The sequence below is a fragment of the Prinia subflava genome, chromosome 3, assembly GCF_021018805.1.
Source record: "Prinia subflava isolate CZ2003 ecotype Zambia chromosome 3, Cam_Psub_1.2, whole genome shotgun sequence".
Classification (NCBI taxonomy): domain Eukaryota; kingdom Metazoa; phylum Chordata; class Aves; order Passeriformes; family Cisticolidae; genus Prinia; species Prinia subflava.
This window is the reverse complement of record NC_086249.1, coordinates 87,747,369-87,773,516: the sequence shown is the minus strand read 5'-3', so window position 1 is coordinate 87,773,516 and position 26,148 is coordinate 87,747,369. Positions and strand designations below refer to the sequence as shown.

Below are 26,148 nucleotides of genomic sequence, written 5' to 3'. Positions count from 1 at the left end.
GTTTTGCCACCTTTTTCTACAATTTCTTTCTCCAAGAATGGGAAAAAAATCACATACTTAGGGAACATTCTTGTGAATGTTCACATACTTAGGGAACTTGTGAAAGAATAAATATCAAATCAGCAAAACTTCTTTTGAATACCAGAAGAAAGAAAATTATTGAAGTTCCAATAACAAACACCTAAACAAAACCAAATGAACAACAAATCAACAAAAATCCAAAACAAAACAGAAAGTACCACTGGCAAACAGTGCCATTCTCCAAAAATTATCCTCAAATTAGTACACAGTTTGATAAAAATCAATGTAACAATTATTATTGTAAGAATAAAATTTAGTAAGAATATAAAAGGAAATTTTTAAGAATATAGAAGAAGCATTCACTGTTTGAGATTCTGTACAAACAGCTCTTTAGACATCTTATCAAAATGAAGACATTTTGACACGAGAAGATTCTGAGCAAACTGAGTGCTTGTGTCATGTTACCATACCTGCCTTTCTGCTTCCTTCAGCAAGTTTCGGAATCTCTCATCCCGAAGGACCCAGTGGGGTAAATCTGTCTGCCCTCTGAGCTGGGCATCCTCCAGACGCTGTCTCAGCTCTCTTAGAACACATATCTCCTCATTCAGCTGTCTCTGTCGAGTTCTGGATGCCTGGAGATCCAGCTCCAGGTCTAACGATGTCCTTGCCATCAGTTCAGCCAAAGATGATCTGCAGGACTGTTGAGTTATAAGGATTCAAACAAAATGCACGATATATTACTCTCAACATAGTTTCCTGGTCTGTCTTTAGTTCTATAGACCTTACCTTTGCTGTACTTGCTTCACACACAAAGTCTTTTCCACATTCAGTTTTGGAGATTATTTACATCCCCCAGAAAAGGCTAGATAATGGCATGGTACAAAAAACCCTTACAGCTAAGTTTTTCAATTAATGCTTCAACTACTTCCTTTTACAGTTTCCCTTTGACTTACGAATATTTACCTAATGAAGTTTATGGACTAAAATTCCATGTTATGATGATAATAAAAGAGATGCAATGAGAAAAACTCAATGACATGACATCAGAAAAATACTGTACTGAGAAAGACTCCTCTTAAAGGGCTTCATTCAATATTCGTTTTAAAATACATTCTGAATCAAAAAGGGAGACATGGCTATCTGCCTGCCTACACCAGCAAGGCATTAACTTCTGGTGACCAGACTACATTTTATGTCATTTCTATACACAACATTAATGCCTCATCTGCCCTTCTCTGCCCCCTTGTTTGATAGCATGAGGAGTGGCATGGGGTCAAAAGGAGATCTGGACCTATTAATTCTGAATACTTGGGTCTCAAATGCTATTATTTGTTAGGCTGTATGGGAGGGGAGATGCATGTCCTAACGTCACATTCACACACACGTCTCTGAACCTGCACCTTGCATCATAATATAGATTTGAAGGATTTATTGAACTTTACATCTAAATCAACATAAATTTGGTCCCCACTGGACTAATTTTCATCTCCCACACTTTTTTCCCCTCCTTTAAAATTGTTCACAACTTTATTTAACTTCCTTATGTTTACATTTTAGCTTAAAAAGCCCAAAACAAACCCAAAACATGCACCCCGCCCCAATTACATCGCAAAAGTTTTGGACATTTCCTAAAAAGATCAGAATGTACCTGTAGATATCTAAAGCTCTTAAGTATAAAAGTACCATTGTTCTAGCAACTTAATGGGAGCTAAAGATCCTTTTCCTAGGCATACCTGCTTATACCGCAGAGTCCGCCTCTCCAAGGTATTCCGGACAAACGGGGATTTCCTTGGCAGGGTCGAACTGTCACTGTCACTGCGATACAGCTGATTAGAAAAGACATTGAAAATAAGAGTTGCTTGCAAGATCATCCTCATTAAGAAATTTGGGATTACTTCTTTTTTTTTTACCTTTGAGATTTCTTTTTTAAAATACACTGAAACTATCTTGTTTTATTTTTTCAGTTATTTATAAACATTTATATATAATAGTGCTCATATGGTAGTTACAATAATTCAGGGAAATTTACAAACCATCAATGTTTTACAGGTAAGTTTCAGCAACCATTCTACTAAATATCCAAGAGAATCTAGCCTAAAAAAAGAGAGATGGAGGACTCAAATGCAATAATATTTAATCCTAAAACATTTAGTGTCATGGGTACAAACAATACACTCTCCCACTTTTCCCCCACATCTTATTTTAAGTAAGTGCAGGTTAAGTGAGCACAGAATTTAAAAATTATTTCCTGAATTTTCAAACTCAAGCTCTCAGAAGCTTCTGAAAGAGTACAATCAAAGCTATGATAATATTTCACCAATATTACAAAATCAATACCCATGTATTGATCTGCAATACCATGAGCCAACTTGCTTGTAAGTCTTCTGCCACTGAACACAGCAAACAATAAACGTGACCTTGAAAACTGCTGTGCTGGTCCTCAATTACTTGCCCCAGTGCACTCAGGAATCCTATGTCCCACAGTAACAGGCACCTCATGACTGATATTCATGACAGCAATCAGAGCCATATGAATACTTCTGCAATAACCCTAAGATTAAGCATTCAGTGCCCTTTTTCAAACTTTTATGTACGTGAAAATTAAACACGGCTTCTAAGCTAACTGCTTATACACCTCATTAGATAGCACTCTAAAATCAACCACCCTCACCTAACATCTAAGGTTGCCAGGGAAAAGCACTTAGTATCTAATTTATCATAGATTCTTTTATTTCAAATTAAATGCATTTAATCCAACTTAAAAACTCATAAAAAGAGTCAGGGAAGCTCTTCCCCACTGCATTGTTTAAGTTCAATCAAAAGTTAATCATTGGTATTAAAAAGTAATACAGGTTTCCTATAAATTCAATGGAATCTTATAGTGAAATTATCAGAAATGTATCATATAGTTGTGTCCTGGTCAAGCTTTACTCACTCTGCACACATATTGACTGCGTGCTCCGGGCGAAAAGGTCTGCGAGCGAACAATGGTGCTGCTGCGAACAAAAGCAGAGCCCCGCGGCCTGCGGCTGCTTCTCTCTTTTGGAAGAATGGCGACTTCTTCAGGAAACAGATCCTCAGTGTTAGTTTCCTTATCCACCTAAAATTTCAACAAAGGAATTTTTTTTTTATTTCTTCCTTATTTTCTCTCTCCTACCACAAACAATCAGACATTTCAAAAGTATCAAAAGTAAACAACCTGCCCTGCTAGATGGATTCAAATTTCAATGACTCCTGAGAGGACGTATCCTAACTTTTGTAAACATTTTAAAACTGGGTCATTCAAAATTGTGAGATTACCTTTCAGAAGCCTTTGGTAGAGCAGTAACAATTATGAGATACAGTTATATCACAGCTGCAGAGCACAAGGACTGCATTCAAGATTGGCAATTGAGCATCACCCAAACTACCACCTGATCTCCAGCCTCAACAAAAGAAAACTGAGTCACCTTTCAAAAAGCACAGTGACTTGGAAGCAAGTAACCACCTTAAAACTAGAGGAACTTAAATGAAGACAAGAAAGAAAAAAGGAACTGGAAGACTTGTTCACACAATTATACAAGAACACTAAAATACTCAGAAAGACAGAAAACATAGGGTACTGTAGTAAAGCTTCCAAACTTTAAGAAAACTCACTCCCCCAAAAGAGGTGTGATCTTCCCTAAAGGCAAGATAAACAGCTTATGTTCCTCTGCTTCAATGGATGTCTGCTGATTTCAGCTCGTGAAGGATTATTTTCAGTATCTCATATCTTGACTACAAAAGATTTTAACTACATCAGTTTAAGCACAATTATTCCATGTTATTGTAACACTGAAATAGTAATGCAAGTCCTAAAATTTCTTTCTTCACAATTCCTTTCAAAATTCTTACAGAAATAAGAGCACTGGAATTTGATCATGATCATTTCTGTTACAATTTCAGGTAAATGCAGAAATTGATACAAATGCCTATTTATAGATTAGATAAAGACCACAGTAAAAATAGTTTGCCTTTTGATATAAGAACCAAGTTCTGTTCAGAAGTAAGTAGTAAGAAAACAAAAAACCCCCAGCCCTACAGAGTGAACTTCTACCAACTCAGAAGCCATACAGCTGTCTCAGAGTCAGTGCCCATACAGGGTTGCCAGTGTCATGGCTGACTCTTTTCTCTCCTGGCCAATTCAGACTCCAACTCCAGGCACAGCAGTAGCTCACTGGGCCAGGCAGGGTGGCAGTTTTCATGCTGCAGTGTCTTGTCTCTTTACCTTAATTGGTGGAGGCTGCATTTTCCCAGAACTGTACTGGCCTGCTTGAGTTGCAAACATGTGTCCAGCCAATGCATCCCCGCAAAATGCCTCTGGGTAAGGAGGACTAGTCTGGGTGCAATTACTGCATCCACTGTCAACAGATTCTGCTTGCCAACTCCTAAAGTCAGAATATCACAAGAATTTCACAGGAGTTAAAAAATCCCATGCAATTATGCGTTACGTTTACATATTACATTATCTAAGCCAGTTTATAATTTTAGAGTATCATCAATAAAAATACAATGTTTTCAAAAGGACCATTTCTGAAAATGCAAATAAGCAAATACATTTCAATGAAAAAAAATCACCTTCCCTAATTTTTTTAAGGCGTGTGTTCTGGTCTTTTAAACAATACTAAGAAAGCAATAACAAAAAGAACAACGCAACTCATGTAACAAATCAGGAATATCATTAGCAATTAAACTGCAACCCTAATCCTAACAATGTCCCCTGTCACCACTATTTTTTATTTCCTTTTTCTTAATACAGAGCTGTTACAAACTCTAATTACAGTTACCTCCCTACAAAGTTTCTGTTTGATATAATGTTTTCCCATTCCCCAAATCCCCTAAATTCAACCAGCTATTCAGCTAAGGTTTCCTCCTGTTTGCAGATCATGACATAACAGAATTTTATACATGTAGCACTAACAGGGAGCAAATCTCAGAATAAAGACCTACTGTTTTTATTTCAGACTATACCCACAGTGTAAATATCTTTGGGGAAGTATTAGTTATCTGTTTGATGAGGTGTTTAAACCATTTTTACCTTTCTGATATGGCTTCTGCCTGATCTTCCTTTCTTTCCATCTCCAAGATTTCCTCCTCCGTGTACTCCAGTTTCACTCTCTCTTCTGCCAGCTCTCTCTCCACTGCTTCCAGCTGGGCAGTGGTCCTAGCCAACAGGGCTGTCACTGCATCCTGAAAGATATATTAAACTTTAATTAAAACTGTTTGAACTAACCAGTGTACTTAATGTGTACTATTCCGAGAAAAAATAAAAACAAAGCCATCATATGTTCTTGAAAAAACAAAATAAAAAACCAAATCACAACCAAAAAAATCTGACTCTTGAATATTAACAATCCAAAGTATGCGGTGTTCAAGTTGACACAGAAACTGGGCAGACTTGACTTGACTTTGGAGCATTATCCAGCAAGCTAGGTCAGAAGAGGCCTCTGGAGGTCACCTAGTCTGATGTGCTGCCCAAAGCAAGCCTGGCATCACAGCCAAGCCAGGCTGTCCAGACAAGGGCTGGAAACACCTCCAAGGATGGAAATTGCACAACCCTACTTGACAACCTCTTCATGTGCAGAAGAGGCACAAGAAGTGGCAGAAATTTTTAATGGGTTTAGCTGGACTGGAAACATGCATACAAACATATACAGGGTACTATTTCAAGCACCTGCCCAGACATGATCTAGTTTTCAATTAGTCTTCTAAAATCTAGCTCTTGCCCCAAAAGTTAAATTATCATTTCCTGTGATAACTCAAGAACCTGCACCCAAGGTAAGATCACAATCACCCTGCCAGTCAAATAAAGTAAACAAATCACTTTTTTAGAGCCATACTGTTTTAACTGTAGTTACATTTCCAGAAGACTGAGGAATACTGTCTTCACATTGGTTTTTGGTCTTTGCTCTCTGGGGCTCTGAACCAGTGAAGATCTGAACAGGGTACCAGTGAAGCTGCATCTCACCAGAACTCTCTGCATCTGTCAGGTTTATCTGAGCAATGCCCTGTAAAAAACAAAAAGCATTGACCACAACAAGATACATATACTCTGCAGGATAGACACCTTCTCATTTAAAGACGTAAAATTCCCACTTCATCAAAAACTACTGTCTCTTAAAAAGAGATAGTTTTGTTCTGTTGTGTTATGATGTCTAAGACTCTGAATTGCTTGCCTCTCCTTTACTAACAGAAAGAATAGGAATAGTGATTTTTTTAAAGCTGAAAAATAAAATTTTTATGATTGATGTAGACATAACTGATAGCTATTAATATTTTATTTTTAAAATCTTCCCAACTATGTATCTGCTATCTACATTTGCTTAAATTAATATCACTTTAATAATATTACTTTAATTGGAGAGGCTTTTGAGATAACTATATTCTGATACCCTTTCATTCTCTGGGCCTCAGAGGCATCCTTCAAATGGAAATAAAAATGTTGTGCAAACCATTTTTTTTACTGCCTATTTATATTTTAAGGTAGTCAAATGGGCTATAAAGCAATTTTTCTACTTTCCAGGCCATCCTTGCATCTCCCAGATTCAGGCAAAAATAGTTTTAATGTAGGCTTCCCACTAAAAGTATTTCAAACTTTGAAGTAGCCCTATTTCATCAGAGAGCTCATGTAAGAAATTTCTCGGTTGGTGTTCACCCAAATGATAACAGCTGTGAACAAACTCATGCTGCCTATTTTATTTATTTGTTTTTTTCAAACAGTTCACTAGCTGGACCTACCAATGGTTTTAAAACAGTCAATCTTTAAGTACTGCTTTTTATTTCTCTATCTCTGCTATCTCTATCTCTCTATTTCTGCTATCTCTGCAACCTGTCCATTTCCATGCTAATGAGTCCCATGCTAAGAATGTTTTCTTTTGTATCACTGGAAAAGTCCTGTAAAAATGGTTTTCATCTCTGACAAATCAAATAACAACAAAGGCAGTAGGAAATGTAGACAAAAATCTGCATTTAACTTTAAGCAGGTAAAGAAACAGTTAATTAGAAAACAATAATAAAAAAAAATCATTGCATTGTTTTTCCAAGACAAATGTTCCCTGGGGCTCTGTTTAAACAGGTGCATAGAGGACAATGGAGAAAAGTTTCTGAGACTAACAAAATAATGTGACATGGGGATACAGCATGTTACTGAGAAAGTCATTTCATGTCAGTATATCAGAGGCCACAGAGATGCCTTTTTTTTTTCTGCATAACATAGATGTCTTCTAATTATCTACTTGCTCTGATGCAGTGGAAGATACAAATGTGTATCAAATACTCACACTTTTGCATCAGAGTTGAAAAATGTTTAAGACACGCTGAGTTTAGTTTAGGAGGTGGAAAGTAAAACTTTTCCTGCCAGCAATATTGGAAGAAGCATAGGTTAACTCTTAAGACACCTGACACTGCCCTATACATTGCAATCATTAGGCAGCAAAGCAAGTCTGCCAAAGAAGCTGCCTCTACAAAGGGAATCAGTAATTCCTGAGTGATTAAATGCTGCTGAGTAGAAAATCACCATCAAACTCAATTAAGAATTACCAGTACTGGAAATAATTAATATTTCATGTGCACCTCAACATTTGGAGCTTACTCAAAAGGATGACGAAACCAAGGTGAGTCTACTAGAGGTATATCACATGCCTGCTGGGATGAATTTGTTAACAACTTGGATGGCACAACAGTAAAAGTATTTACGAATATCTCTGTGATGTCTGACAGGTGTCTCTTTACTAGAAAACAATCAGGACTTAAAAATCTTGCTTAAAAATGGGACAGATGTTCTCAAATTAAACAAAAAATGAAAAAAAAAATACACTCAAGAAGAAATCAAATCAATTAAGACACAGGGAATAATTGGTCAGGGCTGTAAAAGATGAGAAACTGGGAGTGAAGCAGCAATGCCGGGTGATTGCAAGAGAGGCATTCATACTTTTTTGATGTTTTAACATAACCTATATATGCTAATCATGGAAAATAACAATTCCCTTATCTCAACATTGACAAGGCCACCAGGGAAGAAATAAGCCAACTGAAGTCAGAAAAAGATCTTTCAGCCATGCAAGGCATAAGAGTAAAAGGTTGAGGAAATGGAACGACCATGCCCACAAGGGCAGTATATTTATTTCTTTATAACTGAACTATTTCCTTGACTTTTTTTAAATTAGCTGTTAGGTACAAGTATTTATATAAATTAGGATAAACTCCAGTTTGCCTTTTGCTTAGGAAAATATTACACTGGCATATCCTAATTGAAAAGAAAGCAGTCATCAAGAATTTGAGAAATATATGCATTATTAAATAGATGGGAAAAACTGTAATCCCAATGGAAGGCATCTTGAAAGACAGAGGCCTTGCTAACAAGGCACCATCACAGCAGTTCCAAAGAGAGGTAGCAGGTAGCAAATAATTTCTCAATTTGAGAAAATGCTCATTCTCAAATTACAGCTGAAAAGAACGACGATCATGTTTAAATACTACAGTGCACCTATCTTAAGAAACTGGCATTGTTTCTCTATTTTTGAGTAGCACTGTTAAATAACCTTAAACTATGTTACCAATTACTGTTGACAAAGATACTTCTGATATAACCAAATTATGACCATGACAGAGAAAAAAAAATCCCTACCAAGATAACCTGAAGACCTATTTTTCTTTTTTTTGGGCAACTCAATAACAGCAGTTAGAATAAAACCACCCTAAACTTAGAGGTACTTGTTTCAATAGAAAGATACTTTACACTTCAATAGGTATTTAGCTTCCCAGAGGAACAGGATCTACCAGTATAAAGCATTTTACACCAATGTATCCAGCCTGTTCTTGAGATGCTTTCTCTCTTTAATTACATTGTAGACAAAACTTCCTACTGCAGAGAAGACCTTGGATCCATTTCTATCAACATTAAGACCCTGTTTTTATGAGATGCTACTTAGATTTAAAGGCGGATTAGCAAACACACATTCTTGACCAGATCTGCTCAAATAAACACCTCCTATCCACAGCCCAGCAAAACAGTGAGGTGCCGACACCTCTTCATTTTTTGATAGGCTTAAAGTTCTTTTTCACTAACACAGTCAAACCTCCCATTGCAAAGACAGCTCACTCACCTCAAACTAGCCAGGACATCAGCCCCAAAGCAGGTTTAGTTATGCCTATTTGTATTTGACAATAGTTAAATGAATCTAACATTTAACACACCTGAAGTTAGCACATGATATCTCAGTTTAAAGAAAAAGGCTGATACAGAACTGTTCCAGGGCTACTATTATCATGCAACAAAGTTATGACTGATGTAATGGTAGTCCTCTTCAACCAATGTTATATAGTAACAAGGAGTCTGTATTTGTTACTTTTTTAGTAGGAATCTATTTGAATGATACAGATTATAGTATTACAGTACAGTATCATGCAGAAACCTAAGTCTTTAGCAAACTGTAATCTCAAAGCTGTCAGATGAAGTATTTTTTAAAATCTCACCTCTTTATTTACAGAACTTTACTTATATATGTGAACAAATGGACACATTAACACATAACTCTATCAGAAGTTCTTATGGAAAAATTAGGTCTTTACATTCTCCTTTTAATCTTAAAAAATAATTCCTCAGGTAACCTTAGTTTCTCGTATCACATGGGTTTTAAGAAACAATCCAATTTTAAGAAACTTACCAATAGTTCTTCTTGTTGCTGATGATCAACTGAACAGATATAGAGCTGCAGTGATTTTAATTTCAAAACACTTGAGTGCACGGGGATTCGGAACACTTCATTAAATATTAACGGAGTTTGGAATTCTAAAGCTCTCGAGCAGTAAGTGGTTGGTGTGCCTGACTCAAGTGGTGGTAAATAAACTCTCACATGTCTGGGAACAGCAAAACACACAAATAGCACAATTCAGACCAAGAAAGTCATTTTGCATTTCTCAAAATCAAGCTAAGCAAAAACGTCAGTGTAACTTCGACATTAAAAGTCTGCCTTGAGATCTCATCACTAGAATTCACTCTGCATTCTAACACAGAAGATCTGCAAAACTGATCTCAAAAGGCTCTATTTTTTTAACTAAATCTTTTTTTTCTTAAACTTGGTGCTTAAGCCAGAGGTACCAAGTGGCACTTGAGCTGCCCTGAAGCATCTAAGGCATCTAAAATGAGCTAGCACTTATAAGAGGATCTATGGGAGAGCTACGGAGAGCCTCCTTGTGAGCAGCAGCAGCTGGAGGCCAGGTGCTGTCCTATGCTATTCAAATGGAAACACATGCCTGTGTTTAGGCAATTGAATTGTCCCATAAGTGTCACTGATCCATTTCTTCCTTCCACCCACTAAGCAACCTTTTTCCCTCCTCAAGAAATTAAGAAATTTAGATGGCAAAAGAAATCTGCAGTCACTGCATCTATCTACAGTCTCAAAAGACAAATATAATTATGTGGTACCATATCACTTAAGACTCCAAAAACAAAATCAACAACCATTTTCATCTGACAGCATAAGCAGCAGAGCTACTTAGAGAATTGTTTCCATGTTTTCCCTGTCTTGACTGCTTGCCAAGCCCCTGCAATATCCCTTTCCTCATGCCAGTAAACAGTTTCATGCAACTGTGTTGATACCCAGATTAGAAAATTTATCTGGGTTAAAAACGCTAACAACCCACAAAGGCTTCAGGATTAAAAAAACTGCTCCAGCTCAGAGGTTTACTCAAGTTTAACTACATGGCTGCAGGAACTCTTATGCCACCACCAAAAGAGAGGCTGACACTGGCAGGCAAATAAATGGTTAGAGGACAATTGGAAGAGCTCCTTGTGGTGGAACTGCAGCACACTGGAGTGTGGAGCATCAGTTGAACAGATTCTCGTGCTGTAAAAAGGCAGATCCAGCTCCTCTGCTCGCTGGCTGCTGCAGGCTAAACTTCCCCCCGCTGCTGCAGCACCTGAGTCAATCAATATCAATGTACAGTTGCACAGAGGAGTTTATTAAACTTGGTAAAAGCTTCTCCTGCTTTCCAGAAACAGAAACTTACTTTTTGACTAGACTAATCCACTCACCCTGCAGCAGTGCAATTTTTTGATTCAGCAAAGATAGGGTTGAGAAGGATGAAGAACAGAACTGCATTTTGAGTCATTTAGACGCCTTGTTGCCTTGACAACAATGTCCAACAGACCCTCTGGACTAATCTTTCTCTTCGGTGACTCTGTTTTACTACCCTCTTCAGATGACGCTTATTTCTTTTTCTGATGACAAGGCAACATGGCTGAGTAATACACAATACTCACATTTTTCCCTATCGTGGGCCCTTACACTCACACTGAAACAGAGCAAAAAATCAACACCAATGTACTGGCCTACATGAAGAATTTCCACTGCACTTTTGCAGAGTTAGCATGGTGGAGTTCTCAAAAAAGAACAATTCATTTTGAGAGACGTATTTCAATTTAACACTTCCAACCAAATGATCTGTTTTACAATATAATAATGTTATCATACCTCCATTTTCCAGTTTTCAAACAGCCTCTCCCAGAGATAAAGATCAACAATTTTTACATGTCGAATTTCTTTAAAATATGCTAAGATACATATCTCTAGATAAAACAGTGTTTTATGACAAAACTGATTATTTAAGAAGCATTTATTAGAATAAATTAAGCTATGTTCTATATGTGATACAAAATTTGAAAAAGTAGCACAAGCTGTTAGAGGTTAAAAAATTCAATCTTTTGTAGTGATTCTCAGCTAGTACTTGTGTTAATATTATCTTCTTCTTTCATGGATACTCAAGGAGAGCTGTACAGGCCACAAAAGTCTGCAGAACCTTTGTTGCTGTTTGCATGTTTTCTGGTGTGGTTTTCTTTCTTAAAGATAAAAGGCAAGGTATAGCTCTTGCTGATTAATATAGATGTTGCCATAGGAACTGAGAAAAATACACTAAGCTTACTCTGGAATATCACTGGTATTTTTGAACAAACTTTCCTCTGCATAATAAACATGAAAGAACACAGAGAACTACACTTGTTACCTGAACATTTTGACCTAAGTTCTATAAAAGGGATACTTTTTGACAATAAAATTAACACTTTTCTCATGAAAATTACAACATACCATCTTTTCCAGAAATGGCTTAATTTTGAATGAAACCAAATAAATCTATGGTATTTATAACTGCAGCACAAAACAAGCAATGATCAGACTCTGGGTGAAATTTAAGCTTACATTTTGCAGTTTTCTTTCACAACTAGACTAGTAAAGTTCTTCAGCTGTAATACATGTACTAGCAGACATTCGCTTCCACTGTCATGCCTGGAAAAGAAATTTTCTGTGTTAGTCACCAATCACAGATGCTTTGCTTAGGAAGTAAGATGAAGACTAAACAGATTTAAAGAATGTAAAAGCACATTTTGTTAAACAAATTTCTTGCACAAATGAGTTTCAACCAAAAGCATTAGCTACAATAACAAAGTTAATAGAACTAAGTGAATTAAACATTATTCAGCTTGAAAATAACTGGCCTTCCTACGCCTCTTGAAAGCAAACAGGTTTTATCAAACACATTCTTTACCTTAAACAGTTACACCATATGCATTTGTGTGTAACAACATATCAGTTACATACACAAATCCATCTGCAATATTTTCATGGGCTATTGAAAACAAATTTTTAAAATTCTACTCTTTCACATCAGCACGAATTATGAAATGCCACTAACAAACCTGGTTGATATTTTAAAAACTTCCAATCTTAGGAATTAGTTTCCAAGGGGCAAACAGGATTCTGGAGGGCTAAGATATGATATCCTGTCTTGCCTGACAATCATCTGCCCTTCCCCAGGCTACTCCCACTACCAACACTAGCATGCCATAGGCACAGGATTTCAAAGATGTATTGTACCGCTGGGACTGTACTGTATTTGTGTCTCTTCACCTGTGATTTTCCTAAGGTAATCCTCCTTTATCTGGCATAAAAAGATCTTGCTTACGGAGACATATCCCTATACCCATACCCACATTAATGGCCCAGACAATGAAAAGAAATGCTACTGAAAGAAGTAATGAAGGCCCTTTTATCAGTCAGCATTGAAAGGACACTGAATGAACTTTGGTTAAGGCATATCCCCAACACAAAGTGCCACGTGACTGACTAATCTGTACACCCACTGAACTTTGGCTGCCAGTTCAGAAATTTCTTAAAAATACCCACCGTGATTCAGTTTATTAAAAAGTTAAAAATCAAAAGCAAGAAAAGTAGTGAGCAATTCCTGTAGAGCTGACAGGGAGAAAGAAGAGTACTCACAGAAATCCAACATGTATTTGTGGTTCTTCATTGCTGGCAGCATCACCATACACAGTCTCTTCCAGATCTTCATTCCTGCAGGAGCAGAAAGTACTGTAAACTACATAGTGACCTAAGCTGCTAAATCATGAACTAACATTTATTCTGTGATTTGTGGATATAGGCAATTATTTTGCAATACAGGAGGGACTGGTAATGTAGATGGAATTGAGACATCTATATAAAACCATACAATAAGTAGCAATTCACAATTGCAAAAATTTAGGTTTTAAAATTACTCTTTCAAGATATTTGGGTTATTTTAATATTTTTTTTGTCTTCCATTTCTCTTTAGCATCCCCAAACCTTATCTTATTCCCAGTTTCTACTTCCTGTGTTGAAACAATTGTATTGTTTAAGGAATACATGTCTTTCTACATCCTTCAGTCACTGGGTGAACATACATATTTTTAGAATTTTGGCAGTTCCTATGTTTTTTCCTTGCAGTTATACTTTTACCACATGATACTTAGAATTGTAAGTCACACTCTGTATAATTTTATTTTGTTATACAGGGTTGAAATAAAATTACTGATTTATGACTAACAGCATGAGAAACTCTTTCAAGGGAGACACAATGTTAAAATGTCAGAGAGAATAAAGCAAAAGGGACTTGGCACTTGAAGATGACAGTGGACTGCATGTAAAAAGCTTTTTTCCTTTAAAACATGCAATCTAGTAGTTTTATGTTACTAATAACTAGCAATTTTGAAAGCCTACACATAAATTCACAACTAATTCTTTTGGGCCGTGTGGCAGAACAGGAATATTTCCAGCTTACTGCGCATTTATACACCTGACCTTTTGCTTAAAGCTTCAAACACGCCACTGTCACTAGCCAGTGAATGATCTGAGAGACATGCTGAAACTCGCCTGGCTCTCCTCTCCGATCTTCTACCACTGTCTCCTCGCAGAGTTACAGCTGCCATGGAGAAAAAAAGTGAGAACAACATCAGCTCAAGGCAAATTCTTCAAAATTAAACAAGAAATGTGTATTGTATCAAAGCTAGCAGCAAGACAGCACAAATGCAGTTCACTGATTTTTCTTCTAACTTAAAGCTGAAAGCCTAGAATAGAATTGACCGGAGATTTTTGTGGAGAATTAAGGAAGGAAATTTGTGGCTAATTGCTCTGTGACAAGACTAAGTATAAACCAATTGCATTGTTACTAAATGTTTTTCTGGTAGAGTAATTCCTTCCTAAAGGAAAACTTACATTAATTCACATATGTACACATGATATCCTAAGCTTTTCAGATTTACCTACTGAATAGACAATAGGTTGAAAACAAACTCAGAACTGAATTCTTTTTTAAAGTTATCTGATAACACAATGTGAGGTTTTGTTCTCATTTGTTTCCTAATACAAAGTCTCAAAGCATACTGTTTATACCATCACATAATAGCAGCTTTTATTTACAGTCTGAGAGGCATTATCAAAAAGAACCAGTGTTTTCCAGCTCCCTCAGACCCCTGGGTTTTTTTCAAATTCTGGGTGAATTACTTTGAAAACGGACTGGGGGAAGGAGGAAGCAACATTCAACCTCCTTTGCCACTCTTCCCCAAATCACCAGCCATATAATAAATAGCAACTCAGCAATCACTTTCATGTTGTAAATGTACCAACAAAATTATGTTATACACTGGGTTTTGCACAGGCAAGTAGCTACAGCAGCTACAGGTCCTTTAAAGTACGTGCACGGGCAGGACAGCACCGTTCAAGAACTGCATAGGAAAGGCTTCAACACTTCAACAATAGCTCCTAACTTGAGGCTGTTTGCCTCTGAGTCCTAGAGAAAAACCTCTAAACCACTGAACAGACTTGGAAGTCTGTTTAGACAAATGGAAGTTCCATTTCTTCACTGTGCAGGGAAGAACTTTTACCCTCTTTTGCTTAAGGTTCAATGACTGTCCTTAAAGCAGGAAACCAAAGGCAAAGAGATGGCACTTCCAAAGGGGGGAAAGCATTTTATTTGCTTCTGCTCATGCTTACAAACTTAAGACAACAGGGAAGCATTGCCAGTTTCAGCAGAGTGACAGTAGCACAATGCATGGGAGACAAGCACCAGCTGATATTTACAGCTTACAGCCCCAGCTAGGGATGAAGCACGTCTTACTCAAAGTAACAACTTGTTAAGTACCTGTTGCACATTATCATAAGGCATCCAGATTTATTTCTGACACCTGCTCAGTAAGTTTCCTTCCACAGAGTACCAGCCACAGCCTGCAGACCCCAGCTGAGGTACAGTGAGCCACCCCTCTGCACAGTACCTACCCCACCTCCCACCCAAGCGCCACCAGGACAGGACACCAGGACAGAAGAACTTGATAAAAGTCTTCCAGATCAACACAACCATGCTGCTGCTATCAACAGAAGGCTCTGGCTAAGATCAGCTTTAACTCACTGTGGAACTGAACACAGAAAGTGCACCAAGCCCCCAGCAGGTTCTGCACCAGCCCAAGAGACATTCCTGTTACCAGACCATTAACAGCACAATGTTACCAAAGGAGTTACAAAAATCACCCAGTGCTGTTTGGAGCTAAAATTCCTATACATCAGCAGAGGCAGTTCTCTGTTCTTTGGATTAGTAAGTAGCCCTATGGACGTCTCCTCGAAATTCAATGAAGGATCTAGTCAGCTTTAGGTATGCAGGAAATTTATTTGCTGGCTAGTGCAGCCCAATCTGCACTAGTGTCTGCGCCCAGAGAAAGAACCTCCATTCCTCCCCATCTCCAGCTACAGCATCTTTCTTGTACATCACACATTGTGCAGTGCTACTCAGGACACACTCACAATGAGAGCCAAGGTCAAGTGAGCACACAGAAAGCAAAAAACTGTATTTGAACCACACTCACCTCTGTATCACTTGTACAAAAGTGGTGGTTTTGTGGGTTGTTTTCACTGGGGTTTTTTGTTTGCTTGGTTAGTTTGGTTTTTTTCCTTTTTTTTTTTTTCTTTAAAAGGACTTTCGATTTGGTAAGCCTACCTCACACTGTCTGGTATTTATGGAGAATATTCTGTCACTGGTATTTATGAAGAATCAAAACTAGCAATCTGTAGAGACATCTACAGATTAAAGTTTCTCAAAAATTTTACAACACTGGAAAGAGGTTGAACTTTGTGAAAATGTATAATCTTTTTTAAAAGCGCTTCTATAATTACTGTACTAATTTCAACAAGTTACACTAGGACGACTTCTTTTTGTAAATAAGCCTTTGGCTCACCCCCCTATGTGAACACTGTATAAACGTAGCAGAGGAAAGATCTTGTGGGCTCTGTCCTTGGGAGGTTCATGTTCCCAGTTTGGCTGGAAGGAGAAGCTGGTCTCAAGCAGCAATATAGTGAAATGAAAAACTGACACATTACAGCAATATTGTAACTCAACAATTATTTGCTCACTGTCTGTAGGCCACAGAAACATTCAATAACCTCTGGACAATCACAGCAAATTTGGAAGAGATGCAAACACCAGAATATACCTTTGACTCAGGGGAGGGGGGATGTTCAATCAGCAGGAAAAATCGGTCAAGATCAAAGACACAACGAATTTTGGTTTAAGAAAGAAGTTTAGCACAGGTTACAGACTTTGCAATGCTGGAAGCTAAGGAATTGTTTAAAAATTAGGTTTCTAAGACAGACCATTACTTTCCATTTTCTTATTTAAATAACAAAATCAGTAAACAATATATAGGATTTTGGCACCCAACTACTGGGTGCCAAAGCTTGATAATTACAAGACAGTCCTGAATGAAACAACATTCTAGTTGTCATTAGTTGAAAAAGTGAAATTTTGCTGGCCAAACTTTCATTTGCTAAAAAAAAAAAATCACATAAATCTAGAGCATGTTTCATAAGCTTAGGTGACTACAAACACTGCATGTCAGCTCAAAATGCACTAATAAAAGAGTAAAACACTCTCATAAAAACGAATCAGAGACAAAAACCAACCTTACCTACTACAACACTATCAGGCATTACCATTATATAATAAAGCTGAAGGTCAAAGAATGCTTTCCCCAGGAGTTTAACTACACATGTGAATGTGTTGTTTAGTTGACATAGCAAAAAAATTAAGTATGCCGTAACAATTAAACAGATACAGCAAAATGTCAAACAAAACCAAATGCAGCAGAATCTCCTGTTTCTTCTCATGCAACTCCAAAGAAAAACCCAAAACAAAACAACCCACCCCAAAACAAAACAACCAACACATCACACAGAAAAACACACAATAAGAAATTTCAGGTTCACTTACAGTGAATTTTGCTGTTGTGCCGCATGAGAAACAAGACAAAAAGCATACAGTGATAAATCACCCTTCAGATCTCTGACAGTATTTTATAAACAAGAGATTATTTAGCATTAAAAGAAATTTAGCATTTGAAAGATTTGGTATATAGAAGAGATAGTGAAGATATCCAAGCCCAATATTTTATTAACGTTTCCTCCCACTCCCATATACATAAATATGATAGATTTAACTTTTTAAGCATATTCCCTCCATTCACACATGAAAACTTATTTCACAGTGTGACCCTGTGATAGATGCAGAACAATAAAACAGCAGCTCAGCAATTGAACATCAAAACTGCAGTTCCTGAAGAACCCTTTGAACTTGCTCAAGTGCTGCATCAGTGCAAACTTCACCCAGTTTATTCAGTGTTAATTCTCCCATTTGCTAATTACCAAAATTACCTCATGCTTTGCCTAGTGAAGGACCAGGCAAAGGTTTGGCAGAACCAAGCCCTCCTGTTTTTGCAGCACAGCATTCTGCTGCCAGGCCATCGGGTGGCAGCAGCAGGGCACGCTGCCTGGTACCTCGGAGAAACCCAAAATCCCCAGCTCTGGCATACGAGCTGCATGCTCCATCCAATTCTTCCAGGAAAGTACAAAACCAAAATACTTTCAAAACTTCCAACTGCTACTTGCAAACAACAACATTTCAAGTCCAAACCACTAGTTTGTGTGGAACTATTGAGTGTGGAACTCAAAGTAGGCAAAAATCAGAAAGGGTTTTTTTAATAATTGTTTCCAAATGCAAATATTAAAAATAAAAAAAGTCTCAAAAGAAGGCAACCTGGCTACCTTTTAACCATACATTCTTCCTCAAAAAGCAACACAAAATACTCTGTTGTACATAGAGAAAAGCTGTAACCTCTGGACTAGGAGCTGGACACCACAGCACTGACAGCAGGTTAAGCACAGGTTTTCAGACAAATGTGAAATTTGTAGAAACACAGCAGAGAACTGACAAAAGGAAAATCAAAGCAGGAAGCTGCCCCTCATGCTGTATGGCTGCCTAGGCCCTCACACTTCTAGGAAAAACATACAAGCTATAAATCAACTACTTAGATATTTTCACTTACCACAATGGATGAAGACGTGCTGTGGTCTGATTTGAGGTTTAAAGAAAGTCTCTTCACAGCACTAATTTAAGCACAAGTTTTCATGCTGGTCTCTGGAATTCTGTTTATTTTGGTCTAAAAGCTACAATATGGGCACTAGAAATGTTTACAGCTAGTAAAAGTAAATTCTGCTGCAGTATCTTCTTGCAGTACTAGCTGCATTGAGTCTAGACTCAAATGCTTTTGAACAATACAGGCTTTTTAGCACTGTGGCAATGTTTTCTTTTTTAAAATGAAAACCTCAAAGGTTTTCTGCAAATACCATCAATGTTCCTTTGTATTATCCCTTGACAAATAAGATTTTGGTAGGATAATATGATCATTCTCTGGTTATAGTTCATATTATTCCTGATTTCCTGAGTCCCAAATGCAACATTCTACACAAGGGTAACAAAGAATTCCGGATATAGAAATGGGATGGAATTCACAGAATTTAGTATTAAATTAAACTCTAAAAGCTTTTCTCTACTAGTATGGCTTTCTTTAAAAAAAAGAACAAGCCAACACACAAAAATGTTATCATGATTATATTTTTCATATTAAGAGCACTTCCTTCATTTGGCTGGTCAGAACACAATGTTCCTGTATGCTCAAGCTTTTAATTTTGTGGTTTTTTTCAAAAGTTTTCTGTTTCCTCTTTTGATTTCTTTAATTTACGTTTCTCCACTGCAGTGCTTCAGAAGCTTCTGCCAAGGTAAGCTAAACAAGTCCATCACTTTGGCAGTCCAGCAGGAAAGGAAAACTCAACAGTGCATGTGCTGTGCTAGGTGCACCCATCACCCCTCTGCAAGCAGAGCACACACAGTGCTCAGGAACAACCAGACAGGCAGATACACAGCATCTCACACATCCCCCACAAAAGATGCTCCTTTGCTGATGAAGCACCTACTCATGTGTGCACTGTGCACTCCTGACAGCCATGTCACTGTGGCTTCTGCTCCATCACAGAACTTGGACAAGGGAATCCAGGAGCATGTACAAATTCAGCATGTAGTCAGCCAGCCTTCAAGCATCGTCAGAAGCATCACCTCATGTTTTGTGTTTGGGTTTTTTTGTAGGGGACACTTGTTGCTTATTTCTGATCTGTCCTGGGTTTGTATTGCTTTCCATTATCAGAATAAAGGCAACATCAGCACAACTGGGGACCTCAGAAGTAATTAACCCATACTTTTTCTTACTAATACTTTACTCATTCTTGCTAGGTCCTTGATAGGCTACACTCCAATGAAAGTCTACATTCCATTCTCCTTCCTCCTGTCAATTCACCGCTGTTTTAAGATCTATTTACAAGGATTTCTCTAATCTTTCACCTCTTTGCCCTAAAACTAGAGTTTGGGTTTGGGTGATTTTCCTGTGTTTTTGTCGGGCTTTTAACAGGTAACACCTACCATGCAATTTTTACCTGATGGTAGTAAAATAAGCCTAACTCAGGAGCAATCTCTACTGTGCTGGCATGCTTAGGTCTGTGTGACATTTTCTACGACAATGTGACAATAACAATATCCATAAACTCACCTCCACCAGACTGGACAGCAGCCAGGTGTGGTCCCATTTCTCGCAGCCCTTCACTGTCCAGGGGGTAAGCGGACATCTGAGACGAGCTCGTGCCTTGTGCATCGTCGTCACCCAAGGCTGTGGTCTGAGCCCTGAGCATCTCCAGGGCTCCTATGCCTGCCATCTCCTCAAACCCTTCTGACATCTGAGCCAGCGGAGAATCTCGCGATGCAGACAGAAACGGGGTGTCCAGAGGCGAGCTTGGAGGGGACAGGGATGACAGGGAGGACCGTGATGACAGGGATGCCAGGGACTGCGGGGTGTCCAGAGAGCGCCGCTGCTTATTGAAATTGGAGTGTGCAATGGGATCAGCGTACGGCACGTCCTTTGTGAGAGACTCGAAGGGAATTATGTCGAAGCGCAAATGCTGCCCGTAGTCTGTAACGCTCTCTGATTTGTCGTACTGGGGAAGGCCATAGATGTCCGTGAAGCTGACTGAGCTGAGGGAGCCTCTGCTGGAGGCCAAGGATCCTCGACTGGAGGCCAGGGATCCCCTGCTGCTGCCAGAGGACATGGTGAGCGTGCTAGCTGACAGACTACGGCGTGCAAAGAAAGAGAAAACACAAAAACGCCCTTTCAAATATAATCAGAACCACCAATGCAGACATAAAACACTAATCCAGATTACACAAGCAATTTTACATGTATTCAGTATGGTGACATGAAAAGACGATTTGGCATTGTAAAGTCTAGCTCATGTCTCTTGCCCTGGTCTCAAGCAGAGCCATGACTGGAGCAGTGCATGTGACAACCAGATCAGGACCAAGTGTCTGAAGACAAGAGTCCAACAGGATGAGCCTACGCTTTCATCCAATACGTAAACAGCTCTGATTTAGCAGAAAAGAAGCCAGAACAGGCTCTAGCTCAGAAAACTCAATGTAAAGCCAGGAAGGATAGATTGCCATGATCCAGCTCAAATTTACACTAATAATTGGTCATAAACAATCCAGGGAGAAGAAGTGCAAAAAGAAGTGCAAAGGGATTTGCAAAGTCCTAACAAACTGCTGTGTAAGCCTCACTCTCACACGTTTTTCCAATGCAAAATAAAAAGACTTTAGGATGAATCCATTCCATTTCCTTTTACCGTTCTAAGTTAAGGGGGAGAAGAATATTAGTGCCAGAGAGAGATGAACTGAGACAGGAACTCAGCAGGAACTGAGCTTTTGATGCTGCTGTGGTGTTAAACTGAGGAATCCCCAAGAGCTGCATCTCAAAAGGCAGCTTCGAGTGCGAATATGCAAAACATTCTGAACTTTGGTGTGAGTCTTAACACATTCTTGTATTTAAATAGCAAAATTTTGTCATCTTACCACTGATCAAAACCGCCTACCTTTGAAGGTATCAGAATATTAAGAATCCACAGAACTTAAAAAAATGTTATCTGCCCTGAAACTGTAACAATAGTATAACAGATTTTAAGAACTCATCTCCTTTTCAGAAATTAAGGTAACATATAAAATTCCCAGATAGACTAAATAACATAGCAGTAAATAAGCAACACTAATACTATTTATAAAACTCCATCCAAATCATCGCATTCCACAGAGCAAAGTGTATAAATGTAGTGAAAAATTAATTTACTTGGCATATATACATGGAAGTATAAAGAAGATAAACTTCATACATTATTAATATTCTTCTCTGCTGCACTTACTTCAAAACCTGCTGGTTTTTCATAGCTTACCTCTTTAACTGGGAGTGTAAGTATGAGGTTAAGCGCGTAGCTTCTTCTAGTTGCATAAGCAAACAATTTCTCTTCTCCTGTAACAGTATCCTGTAATTAAAAACATACATATCACTATTTTCTTCATCACAGTAGTGTTCAAAAAGTGCTAGGAGCTTCCCAAATGTGGAAAAACACCAATGCATTGAAGTTTGGAATATTAAAAAAAGTTGCACTGTTTAATGAAAAGCTTTAATTTATGCTGCTCATATGCAGTGATGGTAATTCCAGCAAGAATACAAGAACTAGGACTCCAGGAGAATTCCCAGACAAGAAAAGCAACTGAAGCACAAGGTAAGAGTCCTGATGCTGAAAATACATTACAGCAATTAGTGAAGTCATAAAAGGTCCTAGGTAAAAATATCAGACGCTACAAGATTATTTTTTTCTCTTGCATCAACCTGATTCTGCTATTCAAATACCATGCCCTTCCACCTTGTCACAAAAAAAGAAAAATTCCAAAACAATTAGTGTAAAATATCAAAGATAAAAAGAAAATTTTTGAAGGACTTCCATTAGGCATAACCACCAATGTCAAATTTAAGCTCTTATTCTATGTGTTCTAGGTGCATTTATTTATCCTTATATTTAAGCAGGTGATACAGTATCTTGACTACTACATAATGAGAAAATCTCATGCTGAAGCTTCTTTTTTGCCCATTCTAATAACAAGCAGCTGAAATAGTACTACTGCCACAACACAGATGGAATGTAACTTTAATGCTGTCAATCTCATACACCTATAAGATATCTTCAATTCAGTATTCTGACATTATTAGAATTTCAAATAATAGAATTTATCTACTATCTACTCTTTTTCTGGATCCAGAATTATATTCCTGATGTTTTGTTTTTCCAAGCCCAACCACTGAACTTCCAGATAATATCAGGGTAGTATTCTAGTTTGTGTTGTACATTTTGTATATCCAGGAAAGTTACAGCTCCAGCCCTACATCACAAGGTGGCTGGAAATGGAGATTCTGACAGTTTAGAGAAAGCAGATCAAAGACTGCCTCAGACCTTCCTCAGCTGCAAAGACAGCTGTTAGAATTCGACATAATAATGAGCAGGATTTAAAAATCAACAGAAAGGGAATTCTCTTGGATAAAACAGCAGCTCTCAGGCTTTTCTCCTGCCTGTGTACCCCAGGCTAGCTTAATTAGTAGCATAAGGAAGGCTGCAGCTCAGCTATGAACTTACACCATACAGGCACTGCATGCAGGAACCAAAAGAAAAGGACAAATGGACACAAGAAACTTAACTGATTCAAAAGCTTGCAGGGGAAAGTAGTAATAGTCACACCATCTACTGTAAAAAACAAACTTAGGAATCTACACTCCACAGTGATCAGTGCTGCAGGGTTGGTACCTGTGCTAAAAGGTAAGAAATGTCTCCAACTAAAGCTGTCAACCAGTCTTAACAAAAACAACACTAAAAAAACACAAAAAACAACAAAACCCCACCTCTGTCATACAGATTTTAAATTCATTTTAATCTGTGCACAACTCAGTGCCTTTAAAACTCAGTAATAGAAAAGAAGTGTTAATTATCTAAGAAAGAAACACCTTTGTATTTCCCAATTAGAACAAAGCGGAAATACAAAAGCAAACAAAAAATCAGGGCTACTAATGGTTAAGCTTTCCTCCAATTTGTTATACAAAAATAGAGTGCCCATCAGTATTATTCTAACTTCTGCTCAACTTTCTGCTAGCATTTGAAATATCAAGTACCACAGTGGAATGCTGGTTTCCACAGCATGAACTCTATGGAAAAATAGCTTGGCCTTCTTGCCAACACAGTATGCACTACCTAACAAGAGAGCCCAAAAACAACAAATAAAACTTACTACACGACAGAGTAAAGTGAACTCCCTTTTCTGTCAGTTTAAGGTGGAAAGCCAATGTAACGATATGGCAAAAATTGTAAAACTTATTACACTGACCTGTAGGCTGGCTGTGAATTTTCTATTTATTGCCTGAATTTACTGTCTTAAGTAAGCATTTTCAAAGAAACTGAAGTTGTCAAAATCTATGGAAAGCATTTTCAAATATTTTGAAAGTGTCTTAATTGTGTAAATATTAACCTTTACACAGATCACATTAAAGCTGGTTTTAGTAGGTTTTCCTGAAGTGTCAAAGCTGAGGTTTTACCACTATTTACAAGAAGCAAGAACAAGCAGTTTCTTACTTTCACTGAAAGCAGTCCATGGTAAAAAGAGATTAAGAGGTTTTGTCCTTTTCTCTGGCGACAGGAAAAACTATACCAGTTGGAAAAAAACACTGTGTTTCCACTAATATGTTTTTGGGTTGTTTATTTTACATATAACTTGATTTTTAAGTTTTCAAGAATGACCTTGCTTACTATGTTCTCTGAATGTCAGAACTGGGAAGTGTTCCCACTGCTGAGATTGCAAATGAAAAGGAAATACTGTACATAAAAGGCAGCAAAACCATAATCATTTAACTTTCCTGTTATAAGGCAGAAACTAAATATAGCAAAGATTCTTTGTTCTGATGCTTTTAGAGATCACTGCTACTCCACTGCAAAGAACAGAAAAATCTTTCACTCTCCAGGTACTGTTATTCAGGTCTCTATTATCAGACAGTAACTCTCAGACCTATTCCAAGCATCTGGGATTCTATTCAGATTTTTCTTCCTATTCAGAATTTTCAGATCAATGAAAGCAAAACTAACTAGTTGATACCACTGCAGCTCTGCTTCAGAAAAGTTCAAGACAGAATCAAATAGTGACAGCAGCAGTCTTCTGCTTTTCTGAAGCTGAATTTCTCTAATAACTTACTTTTTCCTTAAACACAATGAAATTCCCTAGGAATTTCCCAACGAGTTTCCCAGAAGGAAATTCTTCCTTTTGAAGCTATCTATGCAGATCTCACAATAGAGAAGAAAACAATTCAAGTTCCCAAACCTTTCAGTGGCCCCGTGAGCAGAGGTTGCTCGAGCTCGCTGAATTTCATCCTCCAAGCGTCTTTTTTCTTGCTCTAAACGTGCAATGTCTTCTGGGGATCTCCTCTGCTGACTGATGAGCTGCAGCTCCTGAACAAGAGCCTCCTTCTCTTTGATGAGCTGAAGACGGTCCCTGTCCGCTTCAGCCATCCCTGGCCAGGATTCACTATCCAGCAAGGCCAGCTGCTGTTGTATGTTTGAAACTCTGGAAAAGAGAATAAATATATTTCAAAATGCAGAAGAGAAAGACAAGAGCAAAAATATCAAAACATGAAGCCTGTTGATGCTTGTGCCTTTTTTCTTTTAAATATCAAACCAAGAAAATTTAGAGGGGTTTGGGAGGATTATCTGTTTCTAGGTTTTGGGATGGGCTTGGTTTTGGAGAGTTTTATTTGGTTTGCTAGGTATTTATGTTTCTCTTGCAATGACAATTTAAACATTTTAGAATTTAGCATTTAGAATTAGAGGTAAGTAAAAGAAAATCTAGCTTTCTGATTTTTGAACATTTGAAACTCAAGAACTGTACAATTTTTATGCAGTTTGCACCTCAGTTTCATCTTGACTTTGAAATGGTAGCATTCAAAGATCAGTTTCTCTAAAAGACTACTACACTTTAAATAAATAAATAAATAAATAAAGGCACTTTCAAGCTGGCCATAAAAATGGGATACAGTTCCCTGCTTTCATTAAAACAATCTTTTTTAAAAATATCTGATAAGAAAGAAAATTAATAACAAAAAAGCAACATAAAGGCACTTAACACACAAACAGAAGATTCATAGTGTGACAACATGATTATGAATAAAAGGCACAGACATGACAAAGGCAACGTCTCCCCCATCTGAAAACAAAACCTCATGCAATAAGCTTTATCTCCTACTGACATCTGGGAAGTATTTGGCCATCTTATTATCAGGGGAAGGGAATAAACTATCAATACAAGTCATATTGTAGTGACTGTATCCATATATGAGCCAGAATTTCACTGTCATTTTTCCCCCCCCCACACCTTAGATTTCATTTCAGCAAGTAAAGAAATTGGGTATTATATCAAATTTTTGTCCAAAGCAGAATACTTTACCAAGCTCTTCAATAGCATTTCCTCCTCCTTGCATTAATAACCAACTTCCTGCCAATGGCTATTGAAAGC

General features: G+C 37.7%; 1 protein-coding gene across 1 annotated transcript in view; it reads right to left on the bottom strand.

Moving 5' to 3' along the window:
• The window catches only part of WWC3 (WWC family member 3), a 98,619-nt gene that overhangs the window by 3,755 nt on the left and 68,716 nt on the right, over nucleotides 1-26,148 (bottom strand). Inside the window, 13 exon segments of the mRNA XM_063392818.1 lie at nucleotides 492-719; nucleotides 1,755-1,847; nucleotides 2,957-3,121; nucleotides 4,268-4,427; nucleotides 5,078-5,229; nucleotides 5,880-6,047; nucleotides 9,705-9,897; nucleotides 12,237-12,323; nucleotides 13,314-13,388; nucleotides 14,154-14,274; nucleotides 20,273-20,847; nucleotides 21,996-22,085; nucleotides 24,961-25,203. Coding sequence (XP_063248888.1) covers nucleotides 492-719; nucleotides 1,755-1,847; nucleotides 2,957-3,121; nucleotides 4,268-4,427; nucleotides 5,078-5,229; nucleotides 5,880-6,047; nucleotides 9,705-9,897; nucleotides 12,237-12,323; nucleotides 13,314-13,388; nucleotides 14,154-14,274; nucleotides 20,273-20,847; nucleotides 21,996-22,085; nucleotides 24,961-25,203 — 2,350 coding nt within the window.